Below are 14,419 nucleotides of genomic sequence, written 5' to 3' on the forward strand. Positions count from 1 at the left end.
CACATCCGAAATCCTTCAGTCTGCTGATTCTTGATGTGATGAATTGAAATTCCCTGAGAGTTTGAAGTATAATGCTTTCTTGTGGTCTCTTTTCTAAGAGCGAAGAAACCTCTAAGGTTGCCTCCATTAAAAAAGTAGAATCAGATGATGAAGACGAGAAACATATCATTCCTGACTTTGGAACACTCGACTTGACTAATGGTCAGTATCGTCGATATGGGGGACTAACCAAGTCTCTAGCCGCAACCGTATCACTTTTCCCATCAAAACGTCGCCATATGGTCGTCTGGTTATGGGAGAAACAATACCTGTGTCCGTTTAATTATCACGCACTCGCGGAGGTGAAAAGGGACAGGTTTGAGACCTTTCTGGTTGCTGCGGAGAAGATCATGGCATTGCGCAAGGAGAAGAAATCGACTAAGCATATCATTGATATTGCGGGTGAATACGTTGCCACTCATAGAATGGTCTGGTCTGAACATTCAGGCTGGCGGGAGGCTCTCGTACGGTACTTTGTGGGCCATGTGCTTTGGTGCTTTTTTGAGGCATATCCGAAATTCGTCCCTATTCATACATCAAACAAGGATCCTCTCGAACATGCCGTGACAAGCATGTTGGGTCTCCCGGATTCGGATATTGATCAGTTAATTACGAGTATTGGTGTGATAGTGCCGAATGCTAGAGACGGAGGTATAGATGATCTGTTTGGTTCGTGGACCGATGGAAGATTGATTTACCTGTCTCGAAGAGTATTGAATTTCGGAATGCACAACAAAAGGACAAGTGACAAGTTATTGAAAGCTGGAAAAGAGAACGGAAGTACAATCAACTTACGTCTGGCATTGGCAAGGCATCTCGATCAATACGATAGAAGGGAAATGATGGCTAACGCTATTGAAATGTCAAGGGCGCTTTATGGAGAGTTCCATGCCATTACCTGGCACTGCACAGAGCAGCTAGGGAAATTCTGGCTGGACATGGCCCCGGACAACATGATACGATACTATTTTTCGAATACAAAGGGTAACAAGGAACAGGTAGTGCTAGATCTGTACGAAAAGTTCCTAAACCATGCAGAAAAAATTGAACTTTCTAGCTCGCTAAAAACTTCCGAACGTGAAGCGCTCTCTGACTTACTGAAACACAGAGTTGTCCCCGCCGTGGCCAACACATACATGAAAAACGGCAAAGAGTTGGAGGCCAGAAAACTACTCTGGAGAAGTATAAAAGACTCAAGCTCGCAGATCTACCAGGACAACTGGAGGCCGTTCGGTCCGAGATTGGGAAGCATGGACCATCGGTTATTGCTCCCAATTCAATCGCTTGGAGAATTTGATGGCTGCTATGACCTGGCATACAGCAGTTTGGAACTGGTGATTTTCCCTTTCGATGAAATCTCGCTACAGTTGGTCAAACCTTCGGATGAGGAAAAGAGCAGAAAATGGCATTTTGTCTTTGAATGGTTGCCGAATGGTGATGTTCACAATTTCAAATCCATTGAATGGTCTCCAGGTCTGGAGGGAGGCTATGAGCCTCGGGTAGTACAAGAAGTCGAGAATTCTGATAGAAAGGAGAGCATGATTCTTGAACTTCCGTACATCGCTTACGGTCATTTCAAGACTTCGCAGGAATACCGAAAGGGAAGAACATATGAATATTACCGCAAGGGATCAAATAATCAGCAACTCGACGAATGGATGCGCAAAGATGAAAACAAGTATACCCTCCGGCCTTTGCATGGTGGTTATGTCGACTATTTGGCATTATGGGAAACTTGGCCAAGCGTTGGGGGTGCTCTGGTGAACTCTGAGAAGGGCGAAATTGAGAAATTCTTGTACGATCGAGAAACGGGGTCACTGAAGTTCGTGGATGAGAAAGAGAAACTTTCCCCTCATGAGGAACTCGACGTACGTTTGTATGACTTCTTGTATACTTGACCAAAAGCTGACTCTACGACGATATAGAATCCACCTCGCTACAAAGTTCTTGACATCTCAGAATGCAAAGAACATATCCCTGGATTCTTCAACAGCACACCCGGCGACGTGGCTGCGGTAGATGAAACCAGTGCCGTGTCTCAGGGCTTCAATCTGGTCTCTGCTGAATGGTACGATTGGAAACGGTTCATTCTTCATCCATGTGACTCATCAATGGAGCAACAGCCGGAATTAGTAGCTACAGATGGGACTCCTATTCCTATACTTGGGTACATATACGGAAGCTGGACGGACGACAAGCTTCGGAAACAGTGGAGGGGGTTGCAGATCTGGGTTACTCAAGCGACTTTCTCCCCAGATACATCGCAGGACGGACAGTCTTGTCATTTCGTCCTGAATCCTCAGGATTTTTGTAAGAGTCGGGAACATGAATGTAGGTTGAGCAAACTAACCCCGAGAGTCTTTGCTTATTTTATCTGTTTTTGACATAATACCAATAGTGACCCCAAGTGAAACTCGAGAAATATGTAAATTCCTCAATCCATCAATGCTCCGAGTCATGAATCACGAGACGCCTATACTTTGGGCGTGCACAATGGGCGAACCACCGCCAGATGATTTCGAGGGCGTCACGATTAGTACGTTCCATCCACTCCTCCTTCCCCTCCTTTTCCCTCCTTCTCAAAAGTCGCATTATTAACAAGGTGGGAAAAAGAGCCGCCTCCGGGCACACAAAGAGATATAATCGCCGAAACCTGCTTCCGCGATGCTTGGGATACGGACTTCGCTTTCAAGTTCTGGAATCGTCTGTTGATGGGTAATTCTCGAAGAAAGATCATGAGTGACCAGTTGAAGGAAGAGACTTCAAGACGGAGAGAGTGGGATCGGGAATGTTCAGGGGCTTTGAAGCCTTGGCTTCATTCTCGCAAGTGATAGTCATGTATTCCGACTCCGAGCAAGTCGAATTATAGTTCGAATGAGGACTCGTGATTTTTATATACGCGCTAGGAGCGATGCGTTTTATGCTACCTAGGTCTATTGATGTTTTGTCTAATATACCCAATCTATTGCCCGGAATCGTACCTAGGTGTGCGCTCTTTCCAAAATATTTATTGAATCTATGAAGTGGTAGTCTAGGGCCCTAGTCTAGGGCCCTAGTCTAGGGCCCTAGTCTAGTCTAGTCTATCTAATTAATGTATATCGGAATCATCATAAATCGTGAAGAATAATCAAAACTTCTCGCTCCATCCCCAAACTGACCACCAACAATGAACTTCCATCGACTGCCCATCAGCATCTTCCCAGTCATCATAGCCTGTTTCATTACCCTGTTCGACAATGGCTAGACCGATGTCCTGCATCCTTTGCCTAAATTCATCGACTTGGGGTGCATATGCGTCTCGTAGTGGCAACTCAACTACTACACGCGCATCGAGTCCTTTGCTTATCCATGTGTTGATTGTTTGAACGAGCCACTTAGGATGATCAGGAGAATATAGTGGATCAGCGGCGAGAATGACATCGTAAAGCTCGTCTTTCGTTGGGTTCGGGGTTGGATGAATAGACCAATCCAGAATCCCTGTTGTAACTTCCGCATTGGTCTTTTGTAGTAGATCGAAATTCAATTCGACATTCTGCGTTAGGTTGGGAACAATGGCGGGCAAGTCGGTCAGGTGAATTGAAGCGGACGCTTCTCGCAGGGCAGCAAAAGATAAACCGACGAGTCCTGTTCCTGACCCCAACTCCAAAGCTCTGAGTCTGGTGCTTGTTGATGATGTTGATGATTCTGACCGTACAAGCTCGGGTACTGACTCAAATATTGAATCCAAACGACGTGAGAGTAAATATGATGATAGCCAAGTTTTCATCCCAAGATTGTCCGAAGTGAGCGAGGGTTCGTGTAATGTGAGAGCTAGTTCTTCTCCGGATGAAGTGGGAATATGGAACAGTCTTGTCAAAGCAGGCATAGCTATAACCAATATGTAAGTACTTTGGCGCGCGCAGCAGTCATCGTTCCCGAAACTCACCTGTTCGGCCTGCGCGCTCACTTAGCCTTGCGGCAGCAACATCCCATATTTGTTCTCGCAAGTCATCAGAGTCTAACCAGGCCAGAGAACTGGATACAATGGTCGTAAGGTACTCGGTAACACCGGAAGAATTAATTTTTCGCCTAGCCACATCACGCGCGCCAAACCCAAAGCTCTTTGGCTGGATAGCTAAATGATCAAGTGCTTTTAGAATTTCTATGGCTGTTGGCTTCGTATATAATTGCGGCAGATCGAGGACTATCGACGTGACTTTTATATCAGCCTATTTATACCGCATACCCACGAGATGGAGCAAATGAGGGGTAAGGGTCAATCCTCATACCGTGAAGAGGCTCATCTTCATCAGCGGTGATCATCTTGGTGAATAGACTCCAGCAAAGGGCAAGATACAGCCCGATGGCTTAAAGTCATGCAGGACGATTGTGAAGTCTAGTGATAGGAACAAAAGATCCGCCCTTATCTTGTCGGAAGACAAAGATAGCCGCGGGTTGGGCTGATGGAGAAAAAAAAGTTGCTGTTTCCTGAATAGGAAAAGTAGGGTTATCGGCGTGGGTCTTTCGTCACACTCGATTCGTGGAGCTTGGCCGATTGCGGATCTATCGGTAAACCCGCAAGGCGGTCAGTTTCAGACACGTAATCAACCATACCAAGGTTGCGATAAGGATGCTGTGGTGATTTCGTATTTTCGAGTCTCTCAGTGTAGTAGAATATATGTCAAAGTCGCTCGTACAAAGTCCGATCCTCAATTCAGCGTCGCCTTGAAGCCCTGATATGCTTGCTCGATGTCGAAGGATAATTCGCGTGCCTGCTCCTCGCTCAATTCCTCCGTCGCGCGCATTTGATTGAGAGTAATCAGCCATTGTATTATTTTGCCCCGTGATTCGAAATCTCGATCCGTGACCTTGTTGACGGATTGAATGACCTCGGATAGTAATGGATGCAGAGCGTCTTTCGAGACCATGTTGAGTTTCAGGGCATCCAGGAAAGTGATGAAATTTTCAGTTGCTATGAGAATGAGACTTCCGGAAGCGCCTGCAGCGGGAGCACTGGTAGGCATACCGCCGCTCGGAGTGTGGGTGCCATGGGATGCTTGTTCAATGGTGGCCGGCAAACCGATTCGGAGACGTTCGGTAGCTCGAGGGCATTCCAGCTATAGATAAAAGTCAACAAAGTACACTTGCAAGTGATCAGCACATTATCACACACCTGCCACATGCGTTTAAACGTTTCCAAGTCGACAAATTCTCGCGATACGGTCTCGTCAGCGAGCGTCGATTTGTATTGTTTCAATAACCGAGCACATGTTTCCGTGTATTCAGATTCTGAAATGGCATCGCGAATGTAAGCTTTCTCCAATCCGTCCAAGGTGACAATAATGCTATATATTTCGGCGAGAGATTCGTATAGATCGCGTTCGGCGGAGCTCGATGCCAATTTCACTTCCTTTTTTAATGTTAGCTCCACCATTCAGAAGTGACCAGGCGCGCGACGTACTTCATCGAGATTGATTGTGGCGGACAAAGCTGGATTTGGAGTATAACTGTAGGGGGTAGGCGCATAGGATAACGGTCGTTGGGAATGCATTTTGCGATTTTGTAGATGAATGAATTCGTGAATGTTGTTAAAATGCAAGCCGAGGAAGTGAGGATCCCCTTGGAATGAGGATGGAAGGCGGGGAGAGCTGATGTGGTCCGTGCACGACTTTCTGCCAGACAAATCGATTTTTTTTTCGTCTTTCCGCAACATCGATGGCATCTACACTTGATATCCATCCACTGAACTGAATTTGCACAGACGCTAACATTGCGCTGTGCTACTGATTCAGCCAAAATGGGTGTCAAGAAATCAACGAAGAAGTTCCAGCAACGACGATTGGGCGATGTACTCGAACGACGAAAAGAATTCGCCAAGATCAGGCAGCGACACCAAATCAACGACAAGAGGAAAGTCCGAAATGCCGAACGACGCGAGAAAGAAGCAGCCGAGAAGGTGATTGATCCTGAAGAACTGGCCAAGGAAAAGGCATTTGCGGAAATGAACGTCGATGATTTCTTCGCTGGGGCGTTTGATATCGCAGACCCTAAGAATAGCAAAGGAAACAAGAAACAAAAGAAGGACGTGACTCCCAAGATCGGTAAACGGAAGCGCACTGACGAATTTGCTGAGGATATTGAGTCTGAAGCTGAGAGTGCCGAGGAGGAACCTGGATCAGACTTGGATTCGGCGCAACAGTCAGATGCCAGTAGCGTTGGGGATTTTGAGGAACATAAAGGACAATTGGAGTCGCTCAAAGAGAAAGATCCAGAGTTCTACAAGTATCTGAAAGAAAACGATGCAGAACTTCTTGATTTCGGTGATCATGGCGATTTAGCTGAAGTCGATGAGTTGAGCGAGACGGAGGAAGGGCCAGCCAAGAAAAAGAAGAAATCCAAGGTCGCAGAATCTGAGGCTATGAAGGACAACATCGTTACCATGTCCGAGGTGAAAAAGTGGCAGAAATCTTTGCAGGAGCAAAATTCCATGAGAGCCCTTCGACAAGTTGTGCTTGCCTTTCGATCCGCAGCGTATGTAAATGACGCCGACAACCAGGATACCAAATACACCATTTCGGATGCCGATGTCTACCACCAGGTTCTGATTACGGCATTGGAAACCGTGCCAAAGGTTCTAGCCCATCATTTGCCAGTCAAAGAAACCGCAGGGGGTAAAGTCAAAGTTGCAGCCGAGTCGCAGAAATTCAAAACTCTTAGTCCACTCATCAAATCACACACATCGTCTGTCCATCAACTACTTACGAACCTATCTGATGCCTCTACTCTCAAGCTGACGGTTGCATCTATCGAGCCTATGTTGCCATATCTTCTCCAGTTTAGAAAAGTATTGAAAGTTATTGTGAAGATGGTGGTTAATATCTGGTCTGACAACACCAACTCTGAAGCTGTTCGTGTTACCGGTTTCTTGATTATGCGCCGGTTGATGAAAATTGGCGATGCTGGAATTCGTGAGGCTGTCCTCAAAGCGACATACGAAGGCGTCGTCAAAGGCAGCCGAAATACCAACGTCCATACCCTCGCAGGAGTCAATTTGACCAAGAATTCCGCGGCAGAGATCTGGGGCATTGATCAGAATGTCTCATATACTACAGGATTCAGCTTCATTCGTCAGCTCGCAATTCACCTCAGGAGCAGTATCACGAATAAGACCAAAGACTCCTATAAGACCATATACAACTGGCAATATGTGCACTCGCTTGATTTTTGGTCTCGAGTGCTATCTCAGCACTGCAATGCTTTGGTTGAGGCGGAAGCTGGAAAGCAGTCCGCTTTGCGACCTTTGATCTATCCCGTTGTACAAATTACACTTGGTGCTATGCGGCTCATCCCCACTCCTCAATACTTCCCTCTGCGCTTCCAGCTTGCGCGTGCTCTCCTACGAATCTCTCGTGCTACGGGTACGTATATTCCATTGGCTCCGACCCTTTTGGAAGTACTCAACTCCGCCGAAATGAGAAAGCCTCCCAAGTCGAGCACATTGCGACCACTGGATTTCAACACATCTATCCGAGCAGCCAAGTCATATCTCCGCACCCGCGTCTATCAAGACGGTGTTGGTGAACAGGTTGTTGAGTTGTTGTCAGAATTTTTTGTCCTTTGGACTAAACATATTGCCTTCCCTGAGCTGGCATTGCCAGTTGTCGTCATGTTGAAACGGTGGCTTAAAGAAGCAGGATCACGGTCAACGGGCAACAAGAATTCGAAGATCAATCAATCAGTTCTACTTTTGGTGCAAAAGGTTGAGCTCAATTCCCGATGGATCGAAGAGCGCCGAGCCAAAGTCAACTTTGCTCCAAAGAACAGGGCCGAAGTGGACAACTTTCTCAAGGAGACCGAATGGGAGACCACTCCTCTTGGTGCCTTTGTCAAGACTCAGCGTAAACTACGGGAGGAGAAGGCAGCTATTCTTGAACAAGGAAGACAAGATGAAGAGAAGCAGCGACAAAAGGAACGGGAAAATGTTGGTGAAGACGATGTCATGTCAGATATCGATAGTGACGATGCCAGCGATGGGAGTGACGGCGACGATGACGAGGAGTGAAGAACATGAACGAGTGCATTTCAAGGATATCCTAGATTTCCGGCGTTGGTTTGGGTACATAGTCTATAGACCGCAAAAGTCTTATTATTGTCCTTTTTTCCCCGAGAGTTGAGACTCGCTTAAACGTAGTTGCATGCAGACGAGACCGCTTCTTTGTGGCGGGGCAGCATGGTATGATTTTGGCGCCAATGCTGCAAGGTATATCAAGCAAGTAATTGAGCATACCATCCGCAATGATTATTGGAAGGAATGTTCTTATCTGATGGCTTAAGGAGGAAAGGAGCATGACAGCTCATCATAAGATGAGTTATTAAGAATTTAAAGTCGAGGCTAAAAGTTTCTGAGGCACAGTGGAGCCCGCCAGAATTTGGCCTCAAGCAGTGGCGCCTCAGTTTCATAAAGTTTGGAAACTTCCCAATCTTTTTTCCGACAGGAATATTCACTCTTACAGATCAAGTTCTTACTCAGTCGCCGCAACCTGCTGCATATTTCCGAGAATCTCAAGACATATCAAAGATATTCAAATGGCCGTATTGACCCGGACTGTTTTCTAACACAGGCTTGATTATTTACATGCACACCGCCACATCAAATCATTCTACTCAGGACATTATGTTAATCGAAGATATTGTGTCGAATTTCGAACATAGAGGATCTTACGGTTAAGACATTTGTCAGAAGAATTATCTTTGTGGTGATCTTTTGAGTTAACTATCTACTACAACTACAAGTGAGCTTTCTAGCGTTGGGAAGAGTGGCCTTTACAAGTCAGAACGGCCAACATGACCGGTGAGCACTCCCCACGATTATCTGCTGACTGAGAAGTCTTGTCGGGTTGATTGCCAGTTATTTGATAGATACTGACTCAGTGTATCAGTTCCGAAGAGAAAGGCCATTCGTAGAATGGCGAATCTTCTTCCGCCACTCAACTTCCTTACATTGCATCACGCCTACTTCATTGTCATGGGCCTGATATGGAGCGTGATATTCTGGGCGGCAGCAAGCCCGGTTCAGACCGTCAGGTATATTGACGCCCTCTTTCTCTGCGTCAGTGCAATGACTGGAGCCGGCTTAAACACTGTAAGTTTATCCGGACCGTTCCAAGTGCTTCAAGCTAATGTAGTCAGATCAATCTCTCTACCGTCAACTCATTTCAGCAAGCTATTCTATTTGGCCTCATTGTTCTGGGTCATCCTATTCTTATATCAAGTACGGTTCTCTTCGTCCGTAAGCGTGCTTTTGAGTCCAGATTTCGGAGCATTGTTCAGGCGGGTGAACGGCGTCGTTTAGCTGCACTCCAAGGAGTTAACTTGCCTAAAATTGAAAAGAGGGTCCTGACAGGAGAAGGAAACAATGCGTGTCCTATAAATGGAGACTCGGCTGGGAACCGTGAAACAACTGATGGCCCGATCCAACTGTCCTCCGAAACTGGTCAAACGAATACTCAGACGCACTCGCAGAGTGACATGAATGATGCAGATGCTATCAGATGGGCTGACGATGATCAACTCACCATTCAATCAAGATCACGGAATAAAATTAGACATCGGGTATTTCCAATGGCTGGGGTTGGCGCACGCCCAGATGCAAGAGACCCAAAAGATGCCGCACCTAGCTTCGTTGCTGATGATGAACGAAGATCATCTCTGCTCGAAATTATTACCAGAAATCCCCAGAAATACTTTGCTTCGAAGGGATTGATATCCCGCAACTCGCAGTTTCATGGTCTTACAGCCAGCGAGCGCGATAAGCTCGGCGGAGTGGAATACAGAGCGATATGTTTCCTCTCCATCATCGTCCCTCTATACTTTGTCCTGTTCAATGTCCTAGGATTTATAGGGTTGGGTACATGGTTCGCTGTCAATCGACCTAGTGTTGCTCGCGAAAATGGGCTGAGTCCATTCTGGACCGGCTCATTCCTGGCTATATCTGCCTTCGGAAATAATGGCATGTCATTGCTGGACGCAAACATGACTGCTTTGCAGACCTGGTAAGGCTAACTACTCAAGAATCACAGAGCGTTCCACTCTGCTAACAAGCCTCGACTCAGCTCCTATGTACTTCTTACTATGGGGTTACTGATTCTCGCTGGAAACACGCTATATCCTTGTTTCTTGCGATTCAGTATATGGACTATGAAACATGTCTTACCTCGAACCAAGTGGTGTGAAGAGTGGAATGCTGTTCTTGACTTTATATTGGACCATCCACGGCGAGTGTATACCCATCTTTTCCCGAAACGGCATACGTGGTATCTCCTCGCAACGATAATCCTTTTCAACGGCATTGACTGGGCTGGTTTCGAAGTCCTATCTATAAACAACACAGCCGTAGAGATTCTTGGTGGATACCGCGTCTTAGACGGCCTTTTCCAAGCTTTCGCTGTGCGGTCTGGGGGCTTTTACGTGGTCACAATTGCTGACTTGCACCAGGGCTTGCTCGTTCTCTATGTGCTGATGATGTATGTTTCTGCGTTTCCGGTTCTGGTCACCATACGAAACACAAATGTTTATGAGGAGCGATCTCTGGGAATATATGCCGACGATTATTTGGCCGAAGATCAGAGGTATCACGCTCGCTTGGGCAGTTTTGTTGGCCATACGAAAGCTATAATCTCACATGGATCGAACGGAAAGCAGAGTCAAAAAGCCGACAGCAACCCGTCAACGGGCCAAGCTGGCGAAAACAATACATCACGAAGTTACTTTGTTCGTCAACAGATACGTTCACAGCTCAGTCATGACATCTGGTGGATCTGCCTCGCTATACTGTTCATTACAATCGCAGAAGGTCCTCACTTCACAAAGGATCCAATCTCATACTCCACTTTCAACATTATCTTCGAAGTAGTCTCTGGCTACGGTTGCGTGGGTATCTCTGTTGGGCTCCCGGACCAGAATTACTCTTTCTGCGGCGGTTGGTATACCATCAGTAAACTGATCTTGATTGCGGTGATGCTACGTGGTCGACATCGTGGTCTGCCCGTTGCGATTGACAAGGCTGTTATGTTACCTGACGAATCTTTGGCTTGGGCGGAGGAGGAAGATGCTGCAATGAGACTTGAACGCGCTAGGTCTAGGAGTGTTGCGCAGGGCCCCATTTATGATGAAAAGACTGATGATATTGTTTAATTTTGCGTAACTCGTACTTGCTTTTCTGGATTGTTATGCAATTTGATCTTTTGCATCTTTGTTCATGTTCGGGGGTTTTTCTAAGCTATTGGACAAATGTTGCAGGAAGTTATTCTGCCGATGAAGAGGGTATCCGGAGGCCATCTGGAACCTAGCTCTTGGGATCCTGTTTCATTGACAATGCTGATCAGATCGATTTATGTTACCTACACTCTTACGCGTTGCCGTGGTACCTTTGCAGCCTTGTATTGATGAGATCAGATATTTGGAGCGAATGCGATCTAATTTCCACAAAATGCTAATCAGACATACATAGTCATGAATATATAATGATTGTACACTGCCTGACCTCGAGTGTCCAGCAATCAATCAATGATCGAAGGTAGAAGTGAAAGCACAAGATCAAAATAAAGTCCAAAAATATGTTACAACGAAAGAATGGGTATTAGTGAAATGGAAAAAACGAGGTATTTCACTCTTCCTCTTTGCATTTTTTTTTTCAATCTTACCAGGTGTGCTAACCTGCTTAGCAAGCCTTACCAGTAGTGAGGATGCTGTGAGCTTCCTGGGCATAAGTGCAACCGTTGTTGGTATTGCCGTCAGAGAAACCAGCGTCCCACATCATGATACCACCGAAAGCGGAGTTGTTGCTGTACTTGTTAACGAGGGTAGCAAGGTCGTTGGGGTCAAGGTAATATTTAGCGCCAGAGGCAGTACCAGTGGCGCCGTCCTCAGAGGCAGGGACACCCAGGAAGATCTTGGCTCCGGATGATGGGGTGTTGGCTATGTTGCTGACCCAATCCTCAAAGTTGGTGCCGGTGTCGGTGGAGCAACCCTCGTTGTTGTAGAATTGGACCCAGAGGTAGTCGAACTGAGAGTTGGTGATGACTTCTTGCATGTTGGGTTCCGGGATAGGGCATTGAGGAGCACCAGTGATGTAGTACTTGTTCACCGGGTCTTTGGCAAAGTTGTTGCGGAGTGCGGAAATCATGTATTGGTAGTTCCCGTTTCCGGCATTGGCCTCCAAGTCAAAGTCGAAACCATTGACAAAAGTCTTGCCGAAGGGACGAGGGACGCTGGTAGAGGAAGAAGAGCTGGTTGCGTTGGGGCTGCCGTAAGCCGCCCACAAGTTCTGACCGATGGTGGTAGCCTCGTCTTGAGAGCTGAGAGAGTAAGCGCCAGAAGCACCACCGAGAGAGAGAATGATCTTGATGCCGTTGGATTGGCAAGCGGAGATGGCGGAAGCCAAGTCATCGCAGTTCTGGCCAGTGCCATCAGTGCCGATGAAGCAAGATTGACCAATGGTGCCAGAGGGGATGGTAGCGCCATTGCCCCATTGGTACAAGAAAGCGAGGACGATGATGTCGATTCCGGCATCAGAGGTACAGTAAGTAGACAGATCGTTGTTCTCAACTGCACTGCCACCGTTTTGTCCCCAGTAGACAACGTTCTGGGCACCGCTGGCTTGACGTTTGGCGGAGCTGAAGCGGTTCAAGGTGTGAGGGAAGGCCATGGCCGTTGTTGCCATGAGGCCAGCGCTAGCAAGAGTAGAGAAATGCATTTTGTTGTGAGAGAAAGTACTTTGTTGAATATGTGCAAAGAATGTTATCGAAAATCTAAAGACCGAGATCAATCGGATTTGTTTTAGCAGGGAATGACTGTTTATAAAGGAGGGAATGGACAGGATCCGTCAAGGACCTTTGGATCTTGGATAAGATTGTTGGTGGTGGTGTTTGCGATGGTGAAGAAACAAAAAGAACAGTCTGAGGGAATCTGGAGACCTCTTTAAATATCTTTCCATACTTGACTCACAATAAGAACCCTACATCTACAGTAGTGTTGCATTCCTGCTATCACTAGTCAAGCTTGTAGATCGATGTTACAGCACAAGTCAGCCCTCCCTACCTTGTCAACACTATGCATCATGGCCATGTTGGTTCGTAAGACTAGTCGAAAAACAAGGGGAAAGCGATTCCAATTGGGTCAAGCTGTCACTGATGTGCCGGGTCATGGGGATAAAGCGTCTTTCCGGAAGAGGTTCCTTCACTCAGGTGTGACATTTTCTTTATAAGCATCCCGGATTAACTCTTTTGGGCAACCGGGAAGAATGGTTACGGCCCTGTAGGAACAGAAGGTTGCCCGGGTATGTAAATCTCCAATAGGACCGCAATCACGCCACAGACCTCGACTTGAAGGCACACGGAACAGTAGACAGATCAAATAATTTCAACGTTCAGATGCAACTTACGTGCCTGTGCTAGTCATCCCGGCCCCGTGGTTAAATGCAAGCCACCCGTCAGCCATATTGGGGGAGGAATGTGCCATTCCATTAGTAGTACGTAAGAAGTATTTTTGGAAATGAGTAGGGTTTATTTGACTAATTTGGCGTGACTTGTGAATATTAGTAGTCATTGGTGGTTCCATAAACGCAACACGATTATCAAATTATAACTGTGTATGGAGTAGCCCAGAAGATCTCGACCTGGCATTCGCAAGATCTAGGCATGGGACTCAATGGAGCCCGTCGCTTGTTTCGGGGTTGCGATACCAGTGTTTCAACTCGCGGGGAAGACGTATTTTCAAGACTATATTACTCAGGCTCATCAGACAGCCAAATGGAAATCACGAAACAGCTTCATTACGTAGTTATCGTGATCATGGGCATATGCAGGGGAATGTGAGGGAAAAGGACGCGTACTACAGTGTACTACGTAAAACGTCAAGAACGAGGCTACTCTTTCGAAATAAAGCCTCTCTGTAGAATTCAGTGCACGCGGAAAGCAAGAATGCAATGCAGTATGCTGTTCTGCTAAGCAACAGGTGTTACTGACAGAGTACGTGATCTAGAATTCCGGAAATCCAAGAAGATCGACAGTCATTCGGTAGGCCGATGTCACCATGCCGGACGACGAACTTAGGGCCCAACCCTACCAAAATCGCCCTAACTCGGGGCTGACGATAGATGACTCGCTGACCAACATGTACTAAATAGTCTGTTCTTTAGTAATGTGCTTGTAACTCCCTTCCCTGCCGTTGTAGCATTATCTACAACCATGCTCCAGGTATTAGTGACATCGGTGATTGAACATTCTTGATCCTGACTTCAGATGAAAGAGTACGACCAACAATCAGAACCATATTCCAACGGCAAATCTGATTTCAAACTTCCCTACTGGATACTACGCAAGGTGCAAAGGGGCTAGACTGA

At 46.6% G+C, this 14,419-nt stretch overlaps 6 protein-coding genes across 6 annotated transcripts, besides 1 other annotated feature; 3 read left to right on the forward strand and 3 right to left on the reverse strand.

Moving 5' to 3' along the window:
• Window positions 1-71: 71 nt before the first annotated feature.
• On the forward strand, window positions 72-2,870 carry TSTA_086520 (uncharacterized protein; the record flags this gene model as incomplete). Its single annotated transcript, XM_002478337.1, has 4 exons — window positions 72-1,907; window positions 1,965-2,349; window positions 2,438-2,575; window positions 2,653-2,870. 4 exons carry the CDS (start codon window positions 72-74, stop codon window positions 2,868-2,870), a joined length of 2,577 nt encoding a protein of 858 aa, XP_002478382.1.
• A 196-nt stretch (window positions 2,871-3,066) lies between these two features.
• Window positions 3,067-3,128: a microsatellite.
• Window positions 3,129-3,166: 38 nt separating this feature from the next.
• On the reverse strand, window positions 3,167-4,341 carry TSTA_086530 (glucose-inducible SAM-dependent methyltransferase Rrg1, putative; the record flags this gene model as incomplete). Its single annotated transcript, XM_002478338.1, has 3 exons — window positions 3,167-3,906; window positions 3,965-4,222; window positions 4,308-4,341. The coding sequence occupies 3 exons, from the start codon at window positions 4,339-4,341 to the stop codon at window positions 3,167-3,169; spliced, it is 1,032 nt and encodes a 343-aa protein (XP_002478383.1).
• A 386-nt stretch (window positions 4,342-4,727) lies between these two features.
• TSTA_086540 (vacuolar protein sorting-associated protein Vps28, putative) lies at window positions 4,728-5,569 on the reverse strand (the record flags this gene model as incomplete). The annotated part of the gene is made up of 3 exons (XM_002478339.1): window positions 4,728-5,135; window positions 5,192-5,428; window positions 5,480-5,569. 3 exons carry the CDS (start codon window positions 5,567-5,569, stop codon window positions 4,728-4,730), a joined length of 735 nt encoding a protein of 244 aa, XP_002478384.1.
• Window positions 5,570-5,815: 246 nt separating this feature from the next.
• TSTA_086550 (ribosome assembly protein Noc2, putative) lies at window positions 5,816-8,080 on the forward strand (the record flags this gene model as incomplete). The annotated part of the gene is made up of 1 exon (XM_002478340.1): window positions 5,816-8,080. One exon carries the CDS (start codon window positions 5,816-5,818, stop codon window positions 8,078-8,080), a length of 2,265 nt encoding a protein of 754 aa, XP_002478385.1.
• Window positions 8,081-8,862: 782 nt separating this feature from the next.
• On the forward strand, window positions 8,863-11,211 carry TSTA_086560 (potassium transporter, putative; the record flags this gene model as incomplete). The annotated part of the gene is made up of 4 exons (XM_002478341.1): window positions 8,863-8,869; window positions 8,958-9,160; window positions 9,208-10,070; window positions 10,131-11,211. 4 exons carry the CDS (start codon window positions 8,863-8,865, stop codon window positions 11,209-11,211), a joined length of 2,154 nt encoding a protein of 717 aa, XP_002478386.1.
• A 472-nt stretch (window positions 11,212-11,683) lies between these two features.
• TSTA_086570 (endochitinase precursor, putative) lies at window positions 11,684-12,772 on the reverse strand (the record flags this gene model as incomplete). Its single annotated transcript, XM_002478342.1, has 2 exons — window positions 11,684-11,694; window positions 11,752-12,772. The coding sequence occupies 2 exons, from the start codon at window positions 12,770-12,772 to the stop codon at window positions 11,684-11,686; spliced, it is 1,032 nt and encodes a 343-aa protein (XP_002478387.1).
• Between the last annotated feature and the right edge of the window lie 1,647 nt (window positions 12,773-14,419).

This window comes from Talaromyces stipitatus, genomic scaffold (genome assembly GCF_000003125.1).
Source record: "Talaromyces stipitatus ATCC 10500 scf_1105507295527 genomic scaffold, whole genome shotgun sequence".
NCBI classification, from domain to species: Eukaryota; Fungi; Ascomycota; class Eurotiomycetes; order Eurotiales; family Trichocomaceae; genus Talaromyces; species Talaromyces stipitatus.